This window comes from Trichomycterus rosablanca, chromosome 5 (assembly GCF_030014385.1).
Source record: "Trichomycterus rosablanca isolate fTriRos1 chromosome 5, fTriRos1.hap1, whole genome shotgun sequence".
NCBI classification, from domain to species: Eukaryota; Metazoa; Chordata; class Actinopteri; order Siluriformes; family Trichomycteridae; genus Trichomycterus; species Trichomycterus rosablanca.
Genome location: NC_085992.1, coordinates 32,283,732 through 32,308,781, shown reverse-complemented (window position 1 = coordinate 32,308,781; position 25,050 = coordinate 32,283,732). Strand labels below are relative to the sequence as shown.

General features: G+C 39.0%; 1 protein-coding gene across 2 annotated transcripts in view; it reads right to left on the bottom strand.

The window, feature by feature from the left end:
• The window catches only part of sdccag8 (SHH signaling and ciliogenesis regulator sdccag8), an 84,731-nt gene that overhangs the window by 26,638 nt on the left and 33,043 nt on the right, over window positions 1-25,050 (bottom strand). Inside the window, exons 15-17 of one of the 2 annotated variants that reach the window (XM_062996001.1) lie at window positions 10,069-10,196; window positions 7,879-7,987; window positions 1,274-1,405 (exon numbers count right to left, since the gene is read on the bottom strand). In XM_062996001.1, the coding sequence (XP_062852071.1) occupies window positions 1,274-1,405; window positions 7,879-7,987; window positions 10,069-10,196 (369 nt within the window). Of the gene's footprint in view, window positions 1-1,273; window positions 1,406-7,878; window positions 7,988-10,054; window positions 10,197-25,050 lie in introns of those variants that run through there. The other variant, XM_062996002.1, reaches the window with a different exon arrangement.

Below are 25,050 nucleotides of genomic sequence, written 5' to 3'. Positions count from 1 at the left end.
TTAAGGCAGTGGGTGTTAAACAATATGGAGGATTGTGCTGTGAGCAGACGGATGTTGTGCACCCAGCAGAAGCTCGGCTTGGGCTGGAGTTGCTGTGGATACACCCACGCTCGTTCTGGTGCCCACGCATCGACTCGGGCCGTGCGCCAGGTGCCCCTAAATCCGACGTGGGTCGGCCACGTGTAGCTCAACACGGACCTTCTGCATACCACGCACACTGCTGTATGCTGCTGTCACTGACACGCCACTTTATCAGATGCCACTTCACACGCTTTAGTGCGGGCAGTGAGGCTCCAAGAAAGCCGGTTGGAGATGATGTAGGAGTTATTGTTCAGTAGTTCTACTTTGAAAAGCACTGAACTCACAACAAAAAGCTTTTTTTGGTTATTTCATTTTTTATGGAACAAAGGTTTCATCCTTCAAATGAAGCATTCATCCACTTATCTTTCAATTGTGACAATAGATCACAAAAAAGTCAACAATAAAGTCACAAAGAACAGCTTATTCTTCCCACTAACCACAATCCTTTTTACTCTTTATTTTTTGCAAGCAAAAGTGTCCAAAATCTAATTTTTCCAAATTTCTGTTTTATAACAGCATAAAATAAAACCCACAATAATTTGGTATTTGCCCATTTTCCAATTGTTTTCAATGTTTTAAATTATTTAATTAAAACAATACAATATATGGCTTTAAGCACTCAGATGGCACAGTGGTAAAATCCACTAGCCCACTACCGCTAAGATCTGGGTTCGAATCTCAGTGGTGCTATCAGCCAGTCAGTCATTTATACAGACATGCTTGGCTATGTCTGAGGACGAGTGAGGCCAAACAGCCTAGCCAGTGGGAGCCTATAAGTGCATCTTCAGTGCCAGTCTCAAGTCTGTATAAAATTAAGGAGGGTTGAGTTAAGAAGGCTACCCGGCATAAAAACTGTGCCAAACCAGGTATGGAGACCAGAATGATCCCCTGTGTGGACCACAATACAGGACCAAGCTATACAAAAACACTATATGGTTCAAGTGTGTTAGCAACACCATTAATTATTCAAAATAAATGATAGGCTTTCAACTTTGTGGCAACAGTTTGGGTAAGGCCTAGTCCTGTTTCAGATTGGCTGTGACCCTGTGCATGTGTTTAATAAATCATGGTTTTATAAAGACATGACCTGCACAAAACCTCCCTCACACCTACCACCCCCAAAACTTTTACAAGCTTTTAGAAAGACTAAAATATAAATGTCAGCTTTTTAAAAAAGAAGTAAGCTTTGTACCTGTGTTTCATGCGCTGGTGCATTCGACCATGCTGTATACATTGTTCTTCCATCTCATGAAAATGACACTGAAGCTTCTCCAAACTCTCCTGAAGGTGTGCTTTCTCTAAACAAAGTTGTTCCACTTCCTCCCTGCACACCCAAACACAAGAAATCCGTTTACGGAAACAAAATAACGTGCATAAAAATCGACATTTTATTGAAAATGTAAACACTTTATATCTTTATTGAACACTGTAAAGACCTACAAAAAAAAAAAAAAAAAAAAAACGGTGCTATTGACCAGCCAGGTGTCTACACAGACATAATTAGGGTGCACAGACATGTTTGGGGTGGGTGGGCAAAGCCCTATGATGGATTGGTGCCTTGTCCAGGGTATTCCTGCCCTGTGTCCAGTGTTTCCTGGTAGAAACCGACCCGCCACAACACTTGAAAGTGAAATGAAAAATAAAAGTCATTGCAATCGTTTTAATTATCATTGCATACATTTGTCTTGTTTTCATATCTCCAAACAAAACATACCATTAGGAAAAGTAAACAATACATTTAGTAAAATAATTTTCTTTATTATAAAAGTTATCCAACACGCAAAAAAAACAAAAACTAAATTAATCTGAAAGTGGTAAGCCAATGCTGCTATCTAATCACAAAGCCTTGGTTTCTTTAACCTAGCCATTTAGACAACAAATCCCACTTATCTAAAACCTTACCTTTAAAGTCAAATATAGGTTATATGCCACTATACCATAGCAAAAAAATCCAATATAGCTAAGACAGAGGTTAAAATATATATCTGGAAGGGGTTAAAAGGCCAGAAAACTTAACAGTTTTAGATCTATCCAGACATGGCTGACTGGTCTCGGTACCCCAAAGTTTTAGTAACAAGTCTAGCTACAGTCTGTGTTTCTGATGGCAAAATCAAAACAGACTAGGCCAAAAATTCAGTTTAGTGAAGAGAAGCAAGGGGGAAAGCACTCATCTATGTTCTTTTGACATTTGCAAAAGCATACCAGACTGACTCTCATTATATTTACAACATGGGTGTATTACTGTATATCTTATAGAAAGCATTTCAGTAGCAGCAATATACCAACTGTCAAACATTGGTAAAAATTTTGGTGTAGAGATGCTGCTTTAGACTGAAATTAGGGTGCAATTGGGTTATGTAAAAGAAAAATCCCAAAAACATGTCCACAATCAGAATGGCTCAAAATAAACAAGGGAAGTTTTAATGAGTCCTAGTCAAATTCCTGATTCAAATACTGTAGAGATGTCGTGGTGAGAGCTGTGTGTTAGCTATATAAAAGAATTATATGAAATTATAGAAAGTGTTGCATTTTGTTTAATGGTCTGAAAGAATTCCAATATTGTGTGACAAACTTACAATGACATTCTAGAGTGCTGTGGTATTTGCATTACGATTTACTGCTCATGACTTTTGATACGAGTAATATGAGTGAATGACTCAGTCCTGCAGAACGTGAAAGAAAAGTGGATGAGCAGACGTTAAGTGGGCAGTTGGAACATGCAAACCAGTGCACTGTGTCTCTACTGGAAGTTTCACCACTGCCGAGTTGGTCGGCAGAACACCATTTCCTCTTCTCTGATCTGGAGGATAACATTAATGACAACAACACAAGGTACAAGGCTCAACTGGTGGGAACTTCAAATACCCACAACTGATAGCCATGGAGTAAATTCTATAGATATGATGGACAGTTTACACTGCCTGGCCAAAAAAAGTAATCCTAAATGATACAGTGGTAAGTTGGAAAATGTATCCTATGGTCATGGAAAATATTACTGTGCTTCAAAAGAGTCAATTATATTATATTTAATAGAATTATTGGCAAATTTATAGGGATTAATACAAATAAACTTTATGTCTAAAGTCTCTGGACACCTGAGCATGAGCTAGTTGAACATCCCATTCCCTTGAACAGCCTTCAATCATCTGGAAGGCCATTAGCTGGTTTTGGAGTGTGCCTGTGGAATTGTGTGGCTATTTAGTCAAAAGAACAATGTCATCAACTGCTTTCACCTTGATAGATTTACTTAACCCTTTATTTAATTTTTCAAGAACCAATAGGTGCACATGAGGAACTGATTGTGTTCTCCCCTTGGAAGGTTTTAGTCTTATTTCTCTTTTCTTTTAACTGACCGACTGGAAAGCTCACACTGTAATGTCTGACACTAATTGCTTTATTTGGCTTCCTTTTTGTTCTGAATCTTTTCAGCCACTGCACCTGGGTCCAGAATAATGGTCAGTCTGCCTAGCCTCAGAGGTTTGGATTTTGGTATGCAGTTTTATTTTCCCTCCAAACATACTGTGCTCTCATACAATTCTGATAAAAAGTTATATTTTTACATGTCTTACATGTTCAAAAAACAGTGTCCCAAATTGATTGTGTAACACCTAGGTGGTCTTTTGCAAAATGAAGAGGTAGGGATGTCCCAATCCAATCTCAAAGGTCGGAATCAGGCCCAATCAAGGCAATTTTTTAACTGATCGGTATCGGCTTTACTAAGCCCGATCCTAAGCCCGATCATTCTTTTTACGCCGGCGGTCAAGCAGGTGTCGTAAACGGAGAGTCCAACGGCGAAGTGTAATGTCTGTAATGCGAGCGTTTCACGAGGCGGTAGTAGCAGAGCTGCGTTCATTACTGTAGAATTTTACTATTTATATGGTGTGTGAGTCAAGGATCACACCGGTTTACAAAACAATAACTTTTAATCCGAGTATGAAAGGAGCATAACATACAGCACGAGTTACAAGACTGAACGACATCTCAGTATTAAGCACTCTGATTGGCTTAGTTACAACACGCCTACAAGTACAGTGGCTCATAAACAAACCAGATATCATTTAACCAAACGATCTACCAATTTGATACGGCACCTAAAAGATAAACACTCAGCCGAATACAGTGAGTTTATTATTATATGATGAGAAGAGGAACCGGCTGTCCGCTAACACGGCAGAGATACTGATTTTCCTCAAAAAGAACCTTCACTTTATTTTGAGTGTTCTAGTCTTACTACTACAATGCTGCACTAAGTTTGTTTACTTTTATTTTGTAAAAATAAAAGAACATTAAGCAATAGCTTGGATGCAGGCAATTTTTTTCCTACAGCACTGCAGAGCTATTCAGTTGTTAAACATATACATTAAATTAATGTGAATAACTGTAATGTACTTGAAGTGTGCACTGTGTGAACAGTATTATCTAGTTCTTATCTAGACAATATCCAGAAAATACAAGTATCGGTTTGAGACTTGGTATCGGATCGGGATCAAAATTAATGATCGGAATCGGGAACAAAAAAACTTGATCGGGACATCCCTATGAAGAGGTTTTTTAATGCTTTTTAATGCTTTTGGTATGATCTTTGCATTCTCCTCAACCCAATTTTTTTGCAATGCTTTTGTATCCTTTTCCAGCATCATGTATTTTTACATCAACGTTTATAGCTGAGGCAGAATGTGCATCTGATTTATTGATAAATAAACTCAAATATTTTTCTCTTTGACCTGCCAGTATAAGACAGGGTGAGGACATAAGAAAGTGGAACAGAAATAGTGTGTACCTGGGGCTGCTGACCGTGGCAGATTGCAGGCTGTAGTGTGAGTAATGCGCTTTATGCTGTTTTAACAGCTGACTACCCAAGAGGCCTGAGGTGAGCGGCGTGTGTGATGGGCGGAGAGCAGAGCCAGGACCCAGGACAGACTGCCATGTACCAGCGTACAACAAGAGATCCCTGACTGGGGTGCAGGCATGGACAGGATGCCACGCTCTGGATAAAACTACACACGACTCTACACTATACATCATCCTCACATTCTGCCATGCCATATGAACCCATGGAGTATGGCACAAAACAGATTGTATCACAAGACAGAAATAGATGTGTGGCTGGCAAAACATTTGAGGTCCACTAAAATCAGTATCTGTAAAGGCCTGATATGTCCTTAAATATGTGATAAGATACAATAAGAAGTAATATTTTAGTACATTTAGTGCTGATTAAATCTTTTGTTTACCCAGTTTCTGGATGGTTTCCACATGTACTGTTTATCTGTGACAAATGTTTGAAACTTAGCCCAGAATATCAGAGCACCTTAACAGCCATAGTATCACGCAGTCATCAATATTTTGATACATGCCTCACTTTAGAATAGGCTGACGACTAAATAAATCTGTTGTACAAATGATTTTTGAAGTGTGTCTATGGCACAGAAATGTGTAGAAGTGAAATAGCAACCTTAAACTACCCTGCATGAATAACATGCATTCAACTAAAATACAAATCCAGTCACGTTTCATTTATTTCTTATATTGTGACTGTATAAAACTGATTCTACTGATTGTACTGAAAAGGCAGTGGTATCATAGTGGTTAGGGATTTGAGTTGTTGGGTTTAAATCCCAGCTTCGTCAAGCAGTCAAAGTTGGGTCCTGTTAATCCAAACGACGTCAGGGGTGCCATGTAATTGGCTGACTCTGCGCTGACCCCAGCTGTAAGTAAAACTGATAGGTGATAGAAATCATATAAATGTGTATATGTATAAATGAATGAAATGAATTCTATTCCATTTTAAAAATGACAGTTCCATTCAAGGCTTTCTTTCAAACAGTAAATAAATTATTAACAATTTTAGGGAATTATATATGTAGAAAAAAAAATCTACATAGCCTGGGCATAAATGGCTTCTCAAAAGGCTTCGCACACATTTGGAGTGTGTGAAATCTATTAGAAATGTGTGCCTGTTCATTTAAAACAGCATCTATTTCTATTCCATGTCAGGCAGTTATGTTGGACAAGAAGGTCTGCTTTAAACCAGAAGTTCCAATTCATTTAAAAGGCGTTCAGTAGAGTTGAGGTTAGCTCTGTGTGGGCTACCAGAGATTCTAACTCATGAAACCATTTGTTTATGAACCTTTGTGCACAGGGGTACAGTCATGCAAGAACCGAAAAGGGCCTTCTCCAAACTTAAAAGCATAGATTTCAATTTTGTCATGTGGAAAGAAATTATTTTTATATTAAAGCAAAAAAAAAAAAAAAATACATGCACTTGTTTGGTTTTAAAGGAAACAGCTTGGGATAAGTAGTAGTGTGTTTGTGCACGAGTCAGTGTGTCAGTGGAATCACCATGGCTCATAAGTTTTCTTTTAATATAATTTATTTTAATTTTTATTGTTTTTATTTGTATTTTGGTATTTATATATGGCTTTTATTAACTCTAATAATAAAATAGTGTAATAGTATTTAATAGTGTAAGAGCTTACATCATATTATATAATCATTTCTGAGAGGCAATCACTTCAGTTTATTTGATATATGATGACCACATTAAGTAAAAAAAGTGAAAATAAATAAAATGTTCATTTCAACATAATTTTATTAATAATTACTTTTATATCAAACTATTTAATGTTGAATTAAGATCTAAGCTTAAATAGCATGTATGGTTGTAAGCAAAAATTCTAAACTTTAAAACAAGTATATCAACTGTTATGTCCTTCCATAAAGAATATTTATTGGTTATGGTTTTTTACTTCATTGTGTTTAGCAAATTCTACAGATTTCTGTGGGACATTCGCTACCGTTTTTTTCTCTTCACCCGTATAGCATGGTGTGCTGTTGGTGTGATCTTTGCAGAATGCCCACTTCTAGGAAGAGAAACAAGAGTGTTTTCTCCATTTGTAGACATTCTGTCTCATTGTAGATGAATGAACACCCAGGTATTAAATAAGGCATTTGTTTTCTATGACTACATTTTTTTTTTTGGTTGGGGCAGAATGTGTGTTTATTACATGACTTAAATCTGAACACATTATGTAATAATACAGAATGCCTTTGTTTGTCATATATACATATACAGGTGCACAGTACAACGAAATTCTGTCTTCGCATATCCCAGCTTGTTTTGGAAGCTGGGGTCAGAGCGCAGGGTCAGCCATTGTACGGCGCCCCTGGAGCTGAGAGAGTTAAGGGCCTTGCTCAAGGGCCCAACAGTGGCTGCATGGCAAAGCTGGGATATGAACTCTCAACCTTTCAGTTAATAGCCCAAAGCCCCACCAACTAGGCTACCACTGTCCTGTAAATATATAAAAATATATAAATATAAAATAATACAAAAAAATCTTTAACTCTAATTACATTATTATGTATTTTTACTGTTTAATCTGTACCTGGGACCGACCGACTGACTGACTGACGGACACATAGATACATACATGCTATGTATGTACATATGAATGTAATAAGCGAGTATTAATAATTCAACTTTTATGCTTGGATTTCAACACCTGAATATTTTAAAACCAGATAAAATAGAAATTAAATGCTGACATGTTTATAAGTAACATGCTAATCTTTTAAACAGTACTTTTACGTGTACACACAGGTGTAGCTTATCTTTCACTCATTTTGAACCTGCTGGTAAAACTATGGACTGTAAAATGTTAACGTGGACTAAGCTACTACAGCAAAACACTGATTAAGAATAAGTGATATTACAAAATGCTTTTGCTTGCACTTCACTATTCCTGTCAGAGTTAAGAGATACATACTGCATCTGTACTGAAATGAAGCACTACTAACCTGCTAGTCTGAATCAGCTCCTCCAACTTTGTTCCAAGAAAATGACATTCCTGCTTCAGCTTTCCTATCAGTCCATTCTGAGAGCTCAGCAACGCATCCATCTCTGCAACTGTGAAAGAGAGATACTGTAGATGTGAGCCAAACAACCAATTACAACTTTTCTCAATTTATATTTTTATTCTGTCAAACAAGACATTGTTTCTGTAACTGCATAAAAAAAATTATTGTGATTTTTTAAACCATAGTTTATGTGTGTTTACTGTGTATGTATACTAAAATATTTATATTTGGACTCAACAGTATTCAGCTGCTTGTGAAGAATAGGAGATAATTTTTGTTTTTGTTTTTTAAGTGTGGTAGTTTTATTACAAACCCTGTGGTTTGTTGATTCTAAATACAATAACACATGCAGAATGAGACCTGGCCTTGTCTCGCTAAAATAACCATGGAAATCTCATAAAAAGACATCGTCTTGATGACAGCATGTGTCTCTCTAAAACCTCAATATACACCTTCACATTAATGGTATTTTCAGACGTATGCAAGACACCCATTATATACCAGATGCTGGCTTTGCAAAATCCCCAATCTGATCAAAGAGAGCCGGAACACCACGCGCCCCCTCCGACATGTGTCCAATCTGTAACTGCTTCTAATCACCTGCCAGTGTTGGATTCCCACACAGAGCCGGACTGCATGTGGAAAGCAACGCTAAACTCCATTTGCAACCTCCCACACCCAACTCACACAGATTCCCAGACCAGTCCCAAAAATCGCATTTCACGGGGACAGCAGGCAGAGACCTGTCCGACCTCTCCTCCCTTAAACACAGCCAATTGTTTTGTGTGGATAACCAGCTGAAAACAGATTGAAACACTACGCAGGTCGAAACAATATGCACTGGTGTGCTAGCATGACAGACTGCTGCACCATCCCTAAAGAGCTGCTGTGGCATTAAATATGGGATTACATTTAAATTTTCGGCATTTAGCAGATGCTTTTATCCAAAGCGACTTACAGTACTGTGACAGTATACTGTCTAAGCAATTAAGGGTTAAGGATCCAACAGTGACAACCTGACAGTAGTGGGGCTTGAACCAGCGACCTTTCCATTACTAGTCCAGTATCTTAACCACTAGGCTACAACTGCCCTAAATTTCATGCATTATTTTAGTGTATGAGGACAGGTGATAAGAAAACTGTAATTTGAAACACTTGAGGCAAACTGCCATGGTATGAATGTAGGGCTTTTAAGTCGTTTAGTTTAAACAACAATTTCCTTTACGAAGCCGGATACTTGCATGTTTTTCTACACTACTCACCTCTGCTTATCACAGGCTTACTTCTGGACAGCAGTGGGTCATGATGCATACAAAATACTGGACGCAAGACTAAAACACACACACCCTTACAGGGAAAAAGTCTGTTGCAGGGTACCAAACGCTCACACGTTTACTCATTTACTTATACCTGATGCAAGTTGCAGCAGCCAAGTTAAAAAGGAAAAAAGGAGCCCACACAGAGAATGAAATAACATTACAAACTTCTTACAGACACTAATTTAAGACACAGTTTAAATCCAGCTCTCCAAAACCCTGGTGCATCACTTTACTGCCACCTTAAAAAATACCAAACATACATCAATCATTTCAAATGAGAGAATATGAGACAGAGCAGTATAGGGAAAAACTGGCCACTATATTCTTTTATAATGATGTACTCTTAACACAGTGCCTGGTGTTATAAAAGGTCTGATTCCATAATTCCTTGCTTCCTGCTAAGCATCAGATGCCATTTCTCTTTAGACAACATGTGCGCTACACAGCAGTGCCAAAAAGAAATTCATTTTTCGGAAAAAATACAATCGTTTTTGTCCGGTGCTATGTTCCACAGATCAGCATGCATCAAGTTTCTCGAAACACAGGTAAATAAACTCGCCGATCCAGATGGTGCAACAGATGTGCAAGCAGCACTCTGAAATCAAGAGACAGTGGGCAGCGCTACCCGCTTCCCCTCCATTTTTAAACGCTAACTAATATGTAGCGCCGTGGCTCTGCGGTGCCGAGCATCTGTTCCCTTCGGCCAGCCAAAGGTTACAGGTGTTCCTGATGCGGAGTGATGGAGGAAGGGAGCGAGGGAGGAGAGGAGGAGGTTGTTTTGGCAAGGGAAAGCTCACCGATGCACACCCACCATTCTTTTCGTGCTGCGCCTCCATTTGCTGGAGCGTCTGTGTCAGCTCATGCTCACGCCGCTGCGTCTGGAAGGTCAGAGCGGCCATGTCCTGCTTGCAACTGCGCTCCAGTGCCTCCTTCTCCTGCCTGCATACAGTCCATCCAAGAGAGAGAAAGAAAGAGAGAAAAATAAAACTGCTAGGTTAGAGAGAAAACAGAGCAGATGTATAGCATTTGTTTATAGACTGTAGAATAGTAAGTAATTTAGTTTTTCTACTTGATGCATAAAAAGTAATAAAAGGGCTAGAACCTCTTATAAATATACTATTAATAAAAAAACTCTTCAGTATTTTGGTTGTGTTCCAATCCACAACTAATCAAACAGTATGCTAAAGTAGTGCATTACCCATTGTGTCTTCAGTTCTCTGACCATGTAATGGAAAGTATATATTTAAACAGCCTTTTAGCTTCAGCTTTTTAAGTTGGCTTTCCAAGGGTTTGTTTGTTTGTTTATTGGGATTTTAATGTCATGTTTTACACTTTGGCTACATTCATGACAGGAACCGAAGTTACTCATTACACAAGGTTCATCAATTCACAGGGTTATATCAAACAGTCAATTTAATATCTCCAATTCACCTCACTTGCAAGTCTTTGAACTGTGGGAGGAAAACGGAGCTCCCAGAGGAAACCCACGCAAACACGGGGAGAACATGCACTCCACACAGAAAGGACACGGACAGACCCACCTGGGGATCGAACCCAGGACCTCTTTGCTGTGAGGCGACAGTGCTACCCACCGAGCCACCCGCTTTCTAAAGGTCAGCGGTTTATTTAATGGTAGCTAAAACTTTAAGAAAAGGCCATAATAACTGATTTTGTTTAGATAAGATAGGCAGGCAGAAACTACCCAAACGGCTCAGAGTACACCATAATAACTTAAGACTGTGATTGTCCCTACAGCGAGAATTCTGAAGTGGGGACGGTCCACAGATGCCTTCTGTAGCATCATTTCAAAACTCCAGAGTTTAAATCGCCAAAAATACTGTGTATAGTTTAAAGGACTCTTTACAGGGGTAATGGGGAAATGAATATCTGATGTACACTTTAACCTCTATACAATCAGTTGTAGCCTAGTGGTTAAGGTACTAGACTAGTAATCGAAAAGTCGCTGGCCACTGTTGGGCCCCTGAGCAAGGCCCTTAACTTTCAATTGCTTAGACACTATAAACTGTCACAGTACTGTAAGTCGCTTTGGATAAAAGCGTCTCCCAAATGCAGAAAATGTAAATGTACAATCTTCTTTTCTTTGCAGTCTTTTTATTTAAAAAAAATAAAAGAGCAACACTATAAGCTTTGAAACGGACGCTGAAACCACCCATGTGAACGCCATTAAAACCTTATAACAAAAACCTTATTATTCTGATGTGTGGTGCATGATTTGGATTACTGTCAGTCGTAGTCATGTGACTTCTATTTTAACTAAACAATAAATCCAATGTGACAGCTGCTAAATAGCTCCAGAATCATTATATAATATTATTAAATAATTTGTATGTTAGATGTGGTGCTCTGGTGGCCTGTTATGGCTCTGTTATGCTAGCCCACCACAGTTATGATCTGGGTTCAACTTTCAGCAGTCCTATCAGACAAGACTTGGTATGTCAGGGTTTTCTTTTTACATCAGGTGCAGTAGTGTTGTTGGGATTGTTATATGCAGTATATATATATAAATATAACATATGTGCACCACCTTACTGGCCTCTTTAATAAGAACACTATTGCTCAATTAATTATTTGATATGTCAAGGTTCTTTCTTTTTTTTTTTTTTTTTGATGGCACCTGACCATGATATATCATTTTAAAAAATTCATTAAAAATAATGACGAAATGTTAGATGTAGTAGGTTTACAGTAATTTATTTATTGGCATTGGTGTCAAGCTGAAATTAAATGACCATTTCTCAGATTAGGGAATTGTTCATGGCAAAAGTGTTTTAAACAAAACAATGATACTAAACTGTGATGAAAGTTTTACCAAAACTTCCAGAATCAGCCATATGATCACCATCTAATCAGAATTATCCAAGAGGCTTTCATCATTTAAAATATTTTCAGAAAGTGTCACTTGAATAATTAATATGATTCACAATTCTGCATTTGGACAGACCTGTAAATGCATGCCAGATATGTTCTTTATTACTGTTTGATTGTGCCAGCTTTCTCTTGACAAAAAAAATTCTTCTAAATTTCACCACGAACTGTTGAACCGTCACCAAACCCTGTTACCAAAAGCAGAGTTTCTCTCTAAGAAATAACCGCGGCCAAACAGAGACAGACGCTGAAATGAAAAAGGGGAGAGGAAAAAAACAAACAAACTGCACAAAGTCAAAGTGCATTAATTAACAGCAAAGCCCAAAACTTTTCTCGCACACTGGGTTTGGAACGAAGCTGGAGAAGTGACCGTCTCTGCAGGCCTGCTGTCGTCTGGAGTGTGAAGGCGCTCCGCCCGCGAGAGCTGTGAGAGAGAGAGAACGGCAAACCCCTGCTGCGCTTGAACAGCGGCCTAAAACACCATCCACACCAGCGCTCAGCAGGGGGCTCGCAAAGGCCTCGCAGCCAGCCATTTGTTAGCGCGCCTTTCCAGGGGGCCCAGGCAGGCGCGGGTGCGGGGGCGGCCGGCAAAGGGTGGTGTTTGTCGACCAATTAGCATGAGACAGACTGCCAGAAAGTTCTGATGAAAAAAGTTGGCTGGCAAAGCTTTACAGGCAAGTGTCTGGACACTGGCAAAAAGAAGAGGTACACCATTGTTGTGCTAATGAATTTCAGTGCTTCAATAAGCAGGTGAGCTAGATAAGAACATTTAGAGGTTATGCATGATTCTCATGACACAAATCTAACGTGATCTTTTTGCTTCAGGTTTAAGAGAAAAAGACAACCACATTTATGTCGTTCGGCTTCTTTATAAGCAAGAAAATGCATCTGTTTATTTTTTAACGTCATGTTTTACACTGTGGTTACATTCATGACAGGAACGGTAATTACTCATTACACAAAATTCATCAGTTCACAAGGTTATATCGAACACAGTCATGGACAATTTAGTGTCTTCAATTCACCTCACTTGCATGTCTTTGGACTGTGGGAGGAAACCAGAGCACCCGGAGGAAACCCACGCGGACACGGAAAGAACATGCAAACTCCACACAAAAAGGACCCGGACTGCTCCATCTGGGGATCCAACCCAAGGCCCTTCTTGCTGTGAGGCGACAGTGCTACCCACTTAGCCACCGTGCCGGAAAACGCATTATACAGGGTGGGCCATTTATATGGATACACCTAAATAAAATGGGAATGGTTGGTGATATTAACTTCCTGTTTGTGGCACATTAGTATATGGGAGGGGGGAAACTTTTCAAGATGGGTGGTGACCATGGCGGCCATTTTGAAGTCGGCCATTTTGGATCCAACTTTAGTTTTTTCAATGGGAAGAGGGTCATGTGACACATCAAACTTATTGAGAATTTCACAAGAAAAACAATGGTGTGCTTGGTTTTAACGTAACTTTATGAGTTCTTTCATGAGTTATTTACAAGTTTCTGACCACTTATAAAAAGTGCTGCCCATTGTGTTGGATTGTCAATGCAACCCTCTTCTCCCACTCTTCACACACTGATAGCAACACCGCAGAAGAAATGCTAGCACAGGCTTCCAGTATCCGTAGTTTCAGGTGCGGCACATCTCGTATCTTCACAGCATAGACAATTGCCTTCAGATTACCCCAAAGATAAAAGTCTAAGGGGGTCAGATCGGGAGACCTTGGGGGCCATTCAACTGGCCCACGACGACCAATCCACTTTCCAGGAAACTGTTCATCTAGGAATGCTCGGACCTGACACCCATAATGTGGTGGTGCACCATCTTGCTGGAAAAACTCAGGGAACGTGCCAGCTTCAGTGCATAAAGAGGGAAACACATCATCATGTAGCAATTTCAAATATCCAGTGGCCTTGAGGTTTCCATTGATGAAGAATGGCCCCACTATCTTTGTACCCCATATACCACACCATACCATCAATTTTTGTGTTCCAACAGTCTTGAAGGGATCTATCCAATGTGGGTTAGTGTCAGACCAATAGCGGTGGTTTTGTTTGTTAACTTCACCATTCACATAAAAGTTTGCCTCATCACTGAACAAAATGTTCTGTGTAAACTGAGGGTCCTGTTCCAATTTTTGTTTTGCCCATTCTGCAAATTCAGTGTGCCGATCTGGGTCATCCTCGTTGAGATGCTGCAGCAGCTGGAGTGTGTAAGGGTGCCATTTGTGAGTAGCTAATATCCGCCGAAGGGATGTTCGACTGATGCCACTCTCCAGTGACATGCGGCGAGTGCTACGCTGTGGGCTCTTGCTGAATGAAGCTAGGACAGCCACTGATGTTTCTTCATTAGTGACAGTTTTCATGCGTCCACATTTTGGCAAATCCAACACTGAACCAGTTTCACGAAACTTATCAAGCAGTTTGCTAACTGTAGCATGGGAGATGGGTGGTCTCGTAGGGTGTCTTGCATTGAAATCTGCTGCAATGACCCGGGTACTGCGTTCACCAGACATCAACACAATTTCTATCCGCTCCTCACGTGTTAACCTCTGCGACATGTCAATGGCTGTAAACAAAGAGAAGCTTGTAAATAATTAATGAAAGAATAAAGTTACGTTAAAACCAAGCACACCATTGTTTTTCTTGTGAAATTCTCAATAAGTTTGATGTGTCACATGACCCTCTTCCCATTGAAAAAACTAAAGTTGGATCCAAAATGGCCGACTTCAAAATGGCCGCCATGGTCACCACCCATCTTAAAAAGTTTTCCCCCTTCCATATACTAATGTGCCACAAACAGGAAGTTAATATCACCAACCATTCCCATTTTATTTAGGTGTATCCATATAAATGGCCCACCATACTAGTCTGATAGACTTTTCTAGTAGTCAGTATTGAGATAGCAACGTACGTCTACGCCAAGCCAACACATTAGCATTTACAGCATGCCATATGCTAGTATCGAAAGCAACTTACGATTGTGACCAAATAAAATGCAAGCAAGAGGGTGAGTAGTTTTTGTCAGGGGCCCAACAGTGGCAACTTAGCCTTGGTGGGGCTTAAACAAGTAACCTTCTGATTACTAAGGGAAAGCGTGACCTCCCACGAACCTGACGGTGGAAAAACATAACAATAAAATGTGAAATATTAAATTGAATAACAATTACTGCACCAAAACTATTATCCTAAATAACCAAGACTGATTAGCAAATTGCAAAAAAATTTAAAACAAGAGCAAACAGCTTGAAGGTGAAATTTCTATCTGTGGTGCTGTGCAGCGTTTAACATTTAAAACTTTTCTTATTAGCCTGCAGAGTTGATTCCTCACCCTTGTACTGTACATAATTATGTGTGAAAAAAAGGGACAACTTTAAATGCCTGAACAGCTTGTTTGTAACATGTCCAGCTGCTCCATCTGATCAGTATTTTAATGACAAAAAATAATCGAAATAAACCCTGCAACATTATCTCGCTGAACACTGTGTTGCACATTGATTTGGTTGAATGAACTGATACACACTGGACTAGATCTTTTGCACGACCACAGTTAAACAGTAATATCCCAAAGTATACAAATAGATATAGCATTTTACATGTGACAGCTGTAGACTACACAGTGTATAGCTAAACAGCTGACAATTAGTGTTCATGCTGTTTATGCTATGTAAACATAAATAACTAAGAGAATTTAGTAAGTGTTCAGGAGGTGCCGCAGTCTAAAGAGCTACTACCTCTGAGAAGTTTAGACCTCTGCTGTGCTTTCGACTGAGGGTGGAAAAAGGTTGAATTTGTTTCCCTATTGCTACTGCAAATCTGGTCTCTGCTTATTGGTCAAGGCACATTTACAGGTAATGGTTTATTCACAGATGGTAGTGCATTGCTCTGCATACACGGTACTGTTCTCTGTTAGACTCTGACTGGCAGGTAAAAAGAAGGGGTCTGCGATTTGCAGCTGTGGGGAACAGTTAGGGGACTGGGTATGACTAGATTGGGAGGAAAAGGGGGGGGAAATGCAAAACTAGAATAATTTGAAAATTCAGTAATAAGATTAATTTGTTATAGCTTTTGCAAATGCAAGTGTAAGAATGAATTTTTATGCTATTTTTTTTCAATTTAGCAAATAAACAGCATTTGTGTAAAAAAGTATAGAAAAAAATTCAGTTTAAAAAACTTATTTTACTATATTACTGTACTATACTATATAAAGTATTTAAATGAATATTTATTTGTATAGGTTAATAAAAAAGATTATTAAATTAAATAACATTATCACATTATCAAGAGCCCCTTTACAGGTTTCCTATTTTACAGCAACAACCATGCTTCTAATGCTTCTGTTAAGATATTTGTCATTAAAAATAACAATAGCAATAGGCATGAACAAATATTCTCAAAACGGAATTATTGATAAAGTTGATGCTTGTCATGTATGTTAGGTTCATATTTCATTTTTAATTTGTCTTGACAAAGAATCAAACATAGTCGTAAACTAAAACACATGATCTGTACATTAAACTGACTTCCAGCTTACAGCCCTTGACGTTTGGAGCAGAGTGGAGGCGAGCTGCGAGTTTGATCTTGGCAACTAGCACTTTGTAAGAATGACGACAGTGTAGGAAACATTGGATGTAAAAGCACTTTATATCAGGTGCAGCAGTGTTGTTGGGAGTTTAAAGTATATGTTGTTTTAAGCCGTGTTGTTGGGAGTTTTGGGTTTATACATCAAAAGCACCAATGGGCATGCAGGCATTGAAACTGGACATCAGAATGATGAAAGAAGGTTGAATAGTACAACAAATCCTGTTTTCTTTAAGATCATGATTCAGCTCTTAATTGTACAGAAGCTGAAGGACATCCTGGTAACGTCCTGCTACCAAATACCACAAAACTCCTTTAGGTTCATGCCTCAGTGGGTCAGAGCAGTTAAAACTTTGTATTACTCTTGTTTATCTAATCACCAATACAGGGAATATCTCTGTTCGTAAAAATTAAACACAATTTAATGTTTTGCAGGAAACCATATGCTCAGTAATGATTAAGAAACATTTAGCAACACAATGTGTGTGCATATATAATTATATACTTTCAAAGTATGGGTCAAAAACACAAAGCAGTGAAGAAAAAAAAAAACACTAAAGTAGACTTCTTAGACATATTATACAATTGACTCCTACAGACTATAGGCATACAACCATCACAGTTCTGTGATGCACCAAAGCAAACCAAGTCAGAGGCCACGTCTCCCAAGCAGGGTCAGTGTGTGTTTTCGGTGTGTGTTTGCTCACTGGTGGTAATAACGCAAGTAGGGCCTAATGTGTTGCGGTCGCGAGGCGGCTCTGGGTGGTAGGAGGCTCCGTGGCTGGGTGCTGGTGAGGGGAGAGGGCTGCGAGTTGCCTAAGTGGGCACTATTCAAGCTGTTACCCATTTGATTTGGAATACCACAGACTGCTCGAGCGCAGAGTTTGCAGCACCCTGCGGTGCACCATGATCCTACGCCAGGAATGACCAAATGCTACCGTTCCTAAAATGTGCACAAATTGGAGTCAGCCGATGGTTTCATCAGCAACCAACAGTACATGTGGAGACGTGCCACTGTTTGGATGGTAACTCATGTGCAAGAAGAAACTTTATAAAGTACAGGAACATTCTGTTGCAATAATAGGCAATATAAAGTAAGGATTTTACATATTAGGAGTAGGACACAATTTCCCATTTTAACAAATCATGCTATATTATGAATTAAGGTAATAAACAGTGTTTCTTTCTAAAAACCAAGGACACTCAACTGCAAAGATTCCCACAGTAGTTAAGGGACAAACATGACCACACTTTACGTCCCCTAGAGTATAAAAACTAGTTGTTAACTTCAGCAAAAGTATCTAAAGTGCTAAGTAAAATTTACTGTTTGGGACCTTGTATGATTGCTGGGTAAATACAGTGCAGGTTTAAGTGTAAACAAAAGTTAGTACATCATTGCTTAGGAGAAATACAAAGGCTTGTGATGACCAGGAGGAAGCAATAAAACCAATTATTTTGAACTATATGGATGAGTAATTTGGGGGGAATGTGTGTGCGCTGTATCTGTACTGTAATATTACTAAAGAAAGTCTGTAACACATGCAAAAGGTTAAGCTTAATCATACTAGTACAGAACAAAAGCTGAAATCTACCTATGAAGAAACAATAATATGCATGGCATGCACTCCTTTGATAGAGTTCTTTGAGTGTTTTACAATGGTAATGTAATTAAACAATCTAATTACCTCACATGCTCATGTAAAAATATTAAAAGGTGAAATATCTGTAGAATTATATGAAGAAATAAAACTACGGTCCAATGTTTTTCCCCTTTTGGCTTCTCCCACATTTAGGGTTTGCCACAGCAGATCATCCTGGTCTGCATACCTGATTTGGCATATGAATATGCAATTTAAGACCACTTTTGCTGTGTCCACGGTGCTGTCAAATCTTACAGTAATTTTGACAGCTGACTTCATGTGTAAATCAGAATCGGATGCACAGTTTGCACCATGCAGCTATTTTGGTAAAATACAGGACTATGGGTGTGTTTGAAAACCCAGTGAGCTCTCTTCATAGACAGCATTTTACATCATCCTACGCCCACTCCAGAGAAGGAGGCTGTTTGAATTCTTAGATGCCTTAAAATGCTATCTAGTAAGGCACCTTAAATCTGAACTGTTTTTTGACTGAATAAAGAGGGAGCATCAGATGCTGCCTTAGTGGTGAAGGCAATCCCAGCATTCAGTGCGGCACAACTTTTCTCACAGAAAAATTAAAAAAATATGGCGTGCGGTGCAGAGCAACGAACAGAGTTATTTTCAAACGCAAATAAATTATTACTGATTTTTAATTTGTATGAACGTGCACAGGTGTCATTTATTTGCAAATTCGGGCTTGTCAGCTAATGTAACCATTTTCGGTACACGGAGGGAGATGTCAGTTGACATGCTAGCGTATTGTGCCACCTCATCCCATTAGTTTGAATGGCATGAGGCTAACTGTGTTAGCCTAGTAAGCGAAAACTGATGGAATCGCTGTCTAAGTACTGCGTTCGAATAACCCGACTTATAAGTCGATGACTTATTAGAATCCTCTCTACTTATGTAGCTGCCTATGTAGGCAGTAAGTCAGCAAGGCAGCTCACTAGGTTTTCAAACAAACTCTATGAGAAAGAAAAATACTTCGTCATTCGCCATTACTTTCTTAATGTGTCAACATCGCACCCACACGCAAGTTTTATCAAGTGTCCCACCAAAATGAATCAGTTTCTTTGAATGTGCCACATTTATGTTTTTTAGATTCACTTTCCACAGGTGTGAATGTCATGCTAGTTGTGTGAATTCGCCAGTTTAGTCCCGCCGGCACCCTGACTGGCTTCCAATTATTAGAACAATCATCCAACATTAAAATAATCATTAAAAAAGGAATGGCAAGTAATACAACGAGTGATGGTCTGTTATACTTTGTGCACTTGGTCAGAATCACAGGTCTTATTTGTTTAAATTATTTTACTAACTTCAAGCACTAACCATTTAATGAAAGCATTCAAGCATTTAATGAAAATTACATGTTTAATTTTTTCCTCCTCCTTCATTTTCCAATCTAGTTACTTCTAATTCCTGACTGTAAATAAGGAGCCGCTTGCGCAACCCGGGTCTGATCAAGGAGAGCTGGATCACCACACGCCCCCTCCGACACGTGTCCAGTCTAAGGTTGCTTCCTATCACCTGCTATCATCTCACGCACGCTAGGCTCTGTGTGAACTCAGTCCCAGATATCCATCCGTCACCCGGCCAGGTGTGATGCAGTGGTGTGCTAGCATGTTAGACCGCTGGACCATTGAGCACCCATGTTTGTGCTGTTGAATGTGTAATAGCAATTCTGTCTGGATACATTTTGGACTCATATTCCCCATTAGAAAGCAAGCTATACAAAAAAAAGTAGTCATAGTATGAACTATTGGAACATTGCAATTTAAGTACAGAACTCAAATTTATATTTCATTTATTCACTGCAGTTTTGACGACGTTATTTGAAGTGGTCAGTACTGATAGAATTCTTTGCTAAGTACCCATCTCTGGCATGACGCTTGGAGTTAAATTAGTATACCATTAAACAGATGGGCAAATGCAAGGAACTGGTAAATGAAACAGGTAATTAATTTCATACATAACTGACATTGAATTTACCACATGCCAGGATATGTTAACAATAGGATATTTGTAATTTTTACTCTGACTGATTTGTCACAGTAAGTGAATGTGTCCTGTCGAGACATTGGCCACTGCCCAAACTAAAATGTGAAAAGAAGTTCATAACGAGCGTGCACACATGCGCACCCCACCCAAACCTCAGCTGTTTGACTGCATCTACTGAACCACAGTCGGTGCCAATCACACTTCTCTCCTGCTTCCCACTGACACCCTCCGCCCCTCCCTCAGAAAAACTGAGATTTGAGTCCAACCTGCCAACCCAAGTCACATCTGCTTCCCACACACAACTATTTGCTCTCCGTCCTAACTGCTCCTAATTCTGCTCCTATCAGCCTTACTACCCCCCTCGGTCTCTTCATCCCCCTCCCACCTATCCTCTCTCTTTCTCTGCATGCTCTCCCCTATTTGCTGCTCCCTCCCACCCTTTTTCCTTTAACTAAACTGGCTCTGGCTTCCTCCATCTGGTCCCCTTTCCTTCAGCAGCCCCGCACCTGTTCACACCTCCTCTCCTGTTGGACCGCATTGAACATTTTCTCCGCTGCCAGGGCTATTCTGGCACCCACAACCTCTCTGTCATTCAATCCATCTGTCAGAAGTGAACTTTGTTTACCACCAGCTTCTGCTTTCTTCTTCAAGAAATGCAAAGCCCCCTCAAGGTCAATGGCAAAATGTATTGCAGTTGCCACTGATTTACAAACAACCCCCTCCTTTGCTCAAAGATCCCTCCAGTAGCGAGCTGACCCGTTATGTATAAACTAACGTTTTAGTAATATGTCTCTTTTAGAAAGTTACAAGATTCCAACATGAGATGTTTATTTACGTGCATGAATAAATAAAAATGTTTGCATTTATAAACCCATTTCTGGCAAAGCATTTTGTAAAACACAATAAAACAAGAATTGTTGATTATCTTAATTTAACCACAAAGAAAGGATTTTCAGTTGACCAACCTGACTGTATTTTATAAATGTAAACAAATTTAGAATTTGAAGCCTGCAACACACTGCAAACATGTTGGGACAACAGCATGTGTATGACTGGGTTACATCAACTATTATTAATTACACTTTTTAATCATTTGAGAACTGAGGATTCTAATTGTTGCTGTTTTGTAACTGAAATATTGCTTCATACAGAAATGTACCTGCTTAACCCACGTAGCATTTGTTGCTTTGCTTTGGTGCAACAAAGTGTGTATACTAATACAATTTTTCTTACAAGTATACAAGCCCTAGTGTTTCTATTGCTTTTGGCTTTGCCCTTTAAGCACAGAGATTTCTGCAGAATTTTAAGAATCTTTTCCTTGTGTTATGGACTAAATGGTAAAAATCCCTAAATACTAAGTATAAGCTTTGAGAAATGCTGCTCTTAAAATGTTGGTCTATTTGCTCATGCAGTGGCAAACCTTGACCCATATTTGCCATGTATTGGACAGTACGTAACAGAAATCAGCTGTCTGATTGTTTACAGCTGTCACTACAGCCAACAAAGCCTAATATATGACTGAAGGTAGGATGTTTACATAACAGACCACTCCTGTCTCAAGTGGTTTTCTTCTATCGGCTGTCAACAGCTGTCATGTGAAATGTGACTTTTTACTTGGTCATTTCACTAACTGACTATATTCTTAACCCTAATACTAAAACATGCGTAAATGAGTAATTCTGTACATTGACTACATCAAACTAAGACAAAAGTAACTAAAATGTACTAAGACTGTTGACATCAAACCTGACTGCTTATCAAACCTAACCTCTCACTTAAATCCCAGATAACCTAACTAAAAGTGTCCTATTCTGGACACACTTTGAGAGAAACCAATTTATTAGAAAAGACAATAATGCTTGGAAGTTAAACAAGGAAGAGGATGGCCAGCAACAAAATGCATGAATACAATTAAAGAATCAGTTAACAAGCCATTAAGAAGCCTAAAGACCCAAACAGAAAACAGAATGTTCTGGAAAAACACTATCCATATGGTTGGCAGGTGTCAATCAAATCAAATTATTCATCATTAGCTGCTGAGGGATGGCCACAGTGAATAATTCGACTCCATCTTGCCCTGAACTGAACATCTTATTCTGTCACCCCAACTATCTGAATGTCTTCCCTCACCACTTCCATAAACCTCCTGCCTGCTGACTCTATCCTCAGCACTCTTCTCCTGATAGAACTCTCATCCCTCCTCTGGACATGCCCAAACCATCTAAATCTCACCAGCCTAACTTTATCTTTAAATCATCCTACCTTAAGTGTCCCTTTAATAAACTCCTTCCTATCCTGTCCATCCTCGTCATTCCCAATGGGAATTACAGTGTCTCTCCCAATGACAATCACAGCATCATCTCTGCTACTTTCAGCTCCCTCTCCTATTTTTTTGTCAACTTGACAGCATTTAAATACTAATAATAATAACATTGAGTATGTCTAAAAACCTAGTGAGCTCTCTACATAGACAGCATTTTACATCATCCTACGTGAGCTCCTGAGAAGAAGGCTGTCTAAATTTATAGACCCCTTAAAATGCTGCTTACTGAGATGCCGTATTTTGAAGCTATAAACTGGCTAAATATTGAGGGAGCATACAATGTTTTCTTAGCTGTGAAGGCAATCCCGGGATTCAATGAGGCACAACTTTTCTTACAAAAAATTACAAATATGGTGGACAAATGCAAAGAAAATAACAGTGACGTAATTGCTGTAATCGCTGCCTAAGTAGTGCGTCTAAATAACCTGCCTTATGAGTTCGATGTATTACTAGAATCCTCTAGAGGCAGTAGGCAGCAAGGCAAGTCACTAGGTTTTCAGACAGACTCAAAGCCCCATTATATACATGTCCACAAGAGCCCTGATAATACAGATGTACACCTTTCTGCCTTGCATACCACTACAGCCGAAAACTTGCTCCAACACACATCTGCCATGTAAACATGGTTTGGATTTTCAAAATAGGACACAAAACAATATAACATAAGCAACCTTTCATACCACTTTTGAACATTTAACCATATGTGGGAATAACTTACTATAAACCTATTATAAATAACCATGGCTGTAAACTGACTAGATTAATTCAATCTAAAGTTTATGCTGGAGCAACACTTATAATGACCAAGAAAAGGGTGTCATGGACAAAAAGATGGGAGGGGGATCATCCCAGCTTCCAGAAACAGTAAGTAGGGCACTTTCTCTGGGCAAAGCCTGCCCAACTGAGAACAGTTGCACCCGACAGATTTGCCTTTAATTTGCCTAAGGGACTCATAACATTCTGTCCCAAGCCAGCATGATTGATAGAGAGCTACGCAATGGCAATCCAACACTTCTCAGTGGGCTTCTTTCTACTCAATGTCATCTAGAAAAGCTCAAGATTAAATGTACTTCTAACAAATAGGCAATGCAAATCATATTTCTTTTTTACGTTACTGTGGGTTTGGTGTTTCTGGCACTGTACGTGCATACCCTTTTATTTCCAAACATGAGCAAAATTGTTGCCTATTTACCTTTTTTGACCAGATTAAACGTGTTCTGATTTGTGTCTGTGTACAAATTTTATACGTTTTTATAACACTTACAAATCACAAAAAAAGAAATCCGCCAACAGTACAAAATAAAACAATTACTTTACAGCTGGTACCTATACTGATACAACAGAATATTGAAAGAAGTTTCAATCACTCACAGTGTGTGCTTTCAACTACATATTTGCCCTACAGCAAATGGAACAAAACGCATTTTGTTCTTGACAGGCACAAACTGGCACTGTGTTAGAATAATCTGGTTCAGAAAGCACGTTCTCCTGGGTATCATGCATGCTCCCAGTGCCGAGGAGCAAACAAATGACACACATGTAACGTGCCTTGAACTTGGTCGGGGCATTAAATAATGGAGTAAATGGCTGGCAAATGAGTTGAGGTCTTGCTAAATTAAGGGACGTAGCCTCTGGCATTGCATCTGGTCTTGTAGGCCAGCAGAAAGCATGCTGCAGGGGAGATAAGCAGCCAAAAATATGACTAATACATGGAAACATTTATAACATGGAAAACAACTTAACCACCTTGTACTGCCTATCTGGATTACATCAAAGCCTAAGTAAAAAAAAAAAAGCCAGAGTAAAGAACTAATAATAAGATTACTATAATCAAAAATCTTGAACAAAATGTGTATGAATTTTAAGGAGACTGTGTCTGCATTTACTACAGATCAATGTCTTAGTAAAAATTATTTGTACTCAAACATATAGAATTACAAGAATATTTTAGCCACCAACAAAAACAACCGAGTACCAAGAAATCCGGCCCAAAAAACCCCCCAGATAATATGATAATTTTATTACAATTGTAATTGTTGTTTCGGCACTTCTTGAAGATGCCATAACAAAATGTGTCTCTTGATTAAACAAGCATGGATACAGCCACAACATATTAATAATGGTCAAATATGACATGAGTAAATTCTAACCTCATATTCCCAACAGGTGGGTTTATTTATTAATGTCTTGGTTTGTGACATTAAGAAAAGGGTTGTTTATTACTAGGGTAGGCTGACCTTCTGTTTTAAGTAGATAAGCAGGACATGGCAATGACAAAAAGTTACTTCAGACAGTATAAGTGAAATTCATCAGAACACAGTAGCTAGCACAATTGCCATACTGCACCAGGGTCCTTGGTA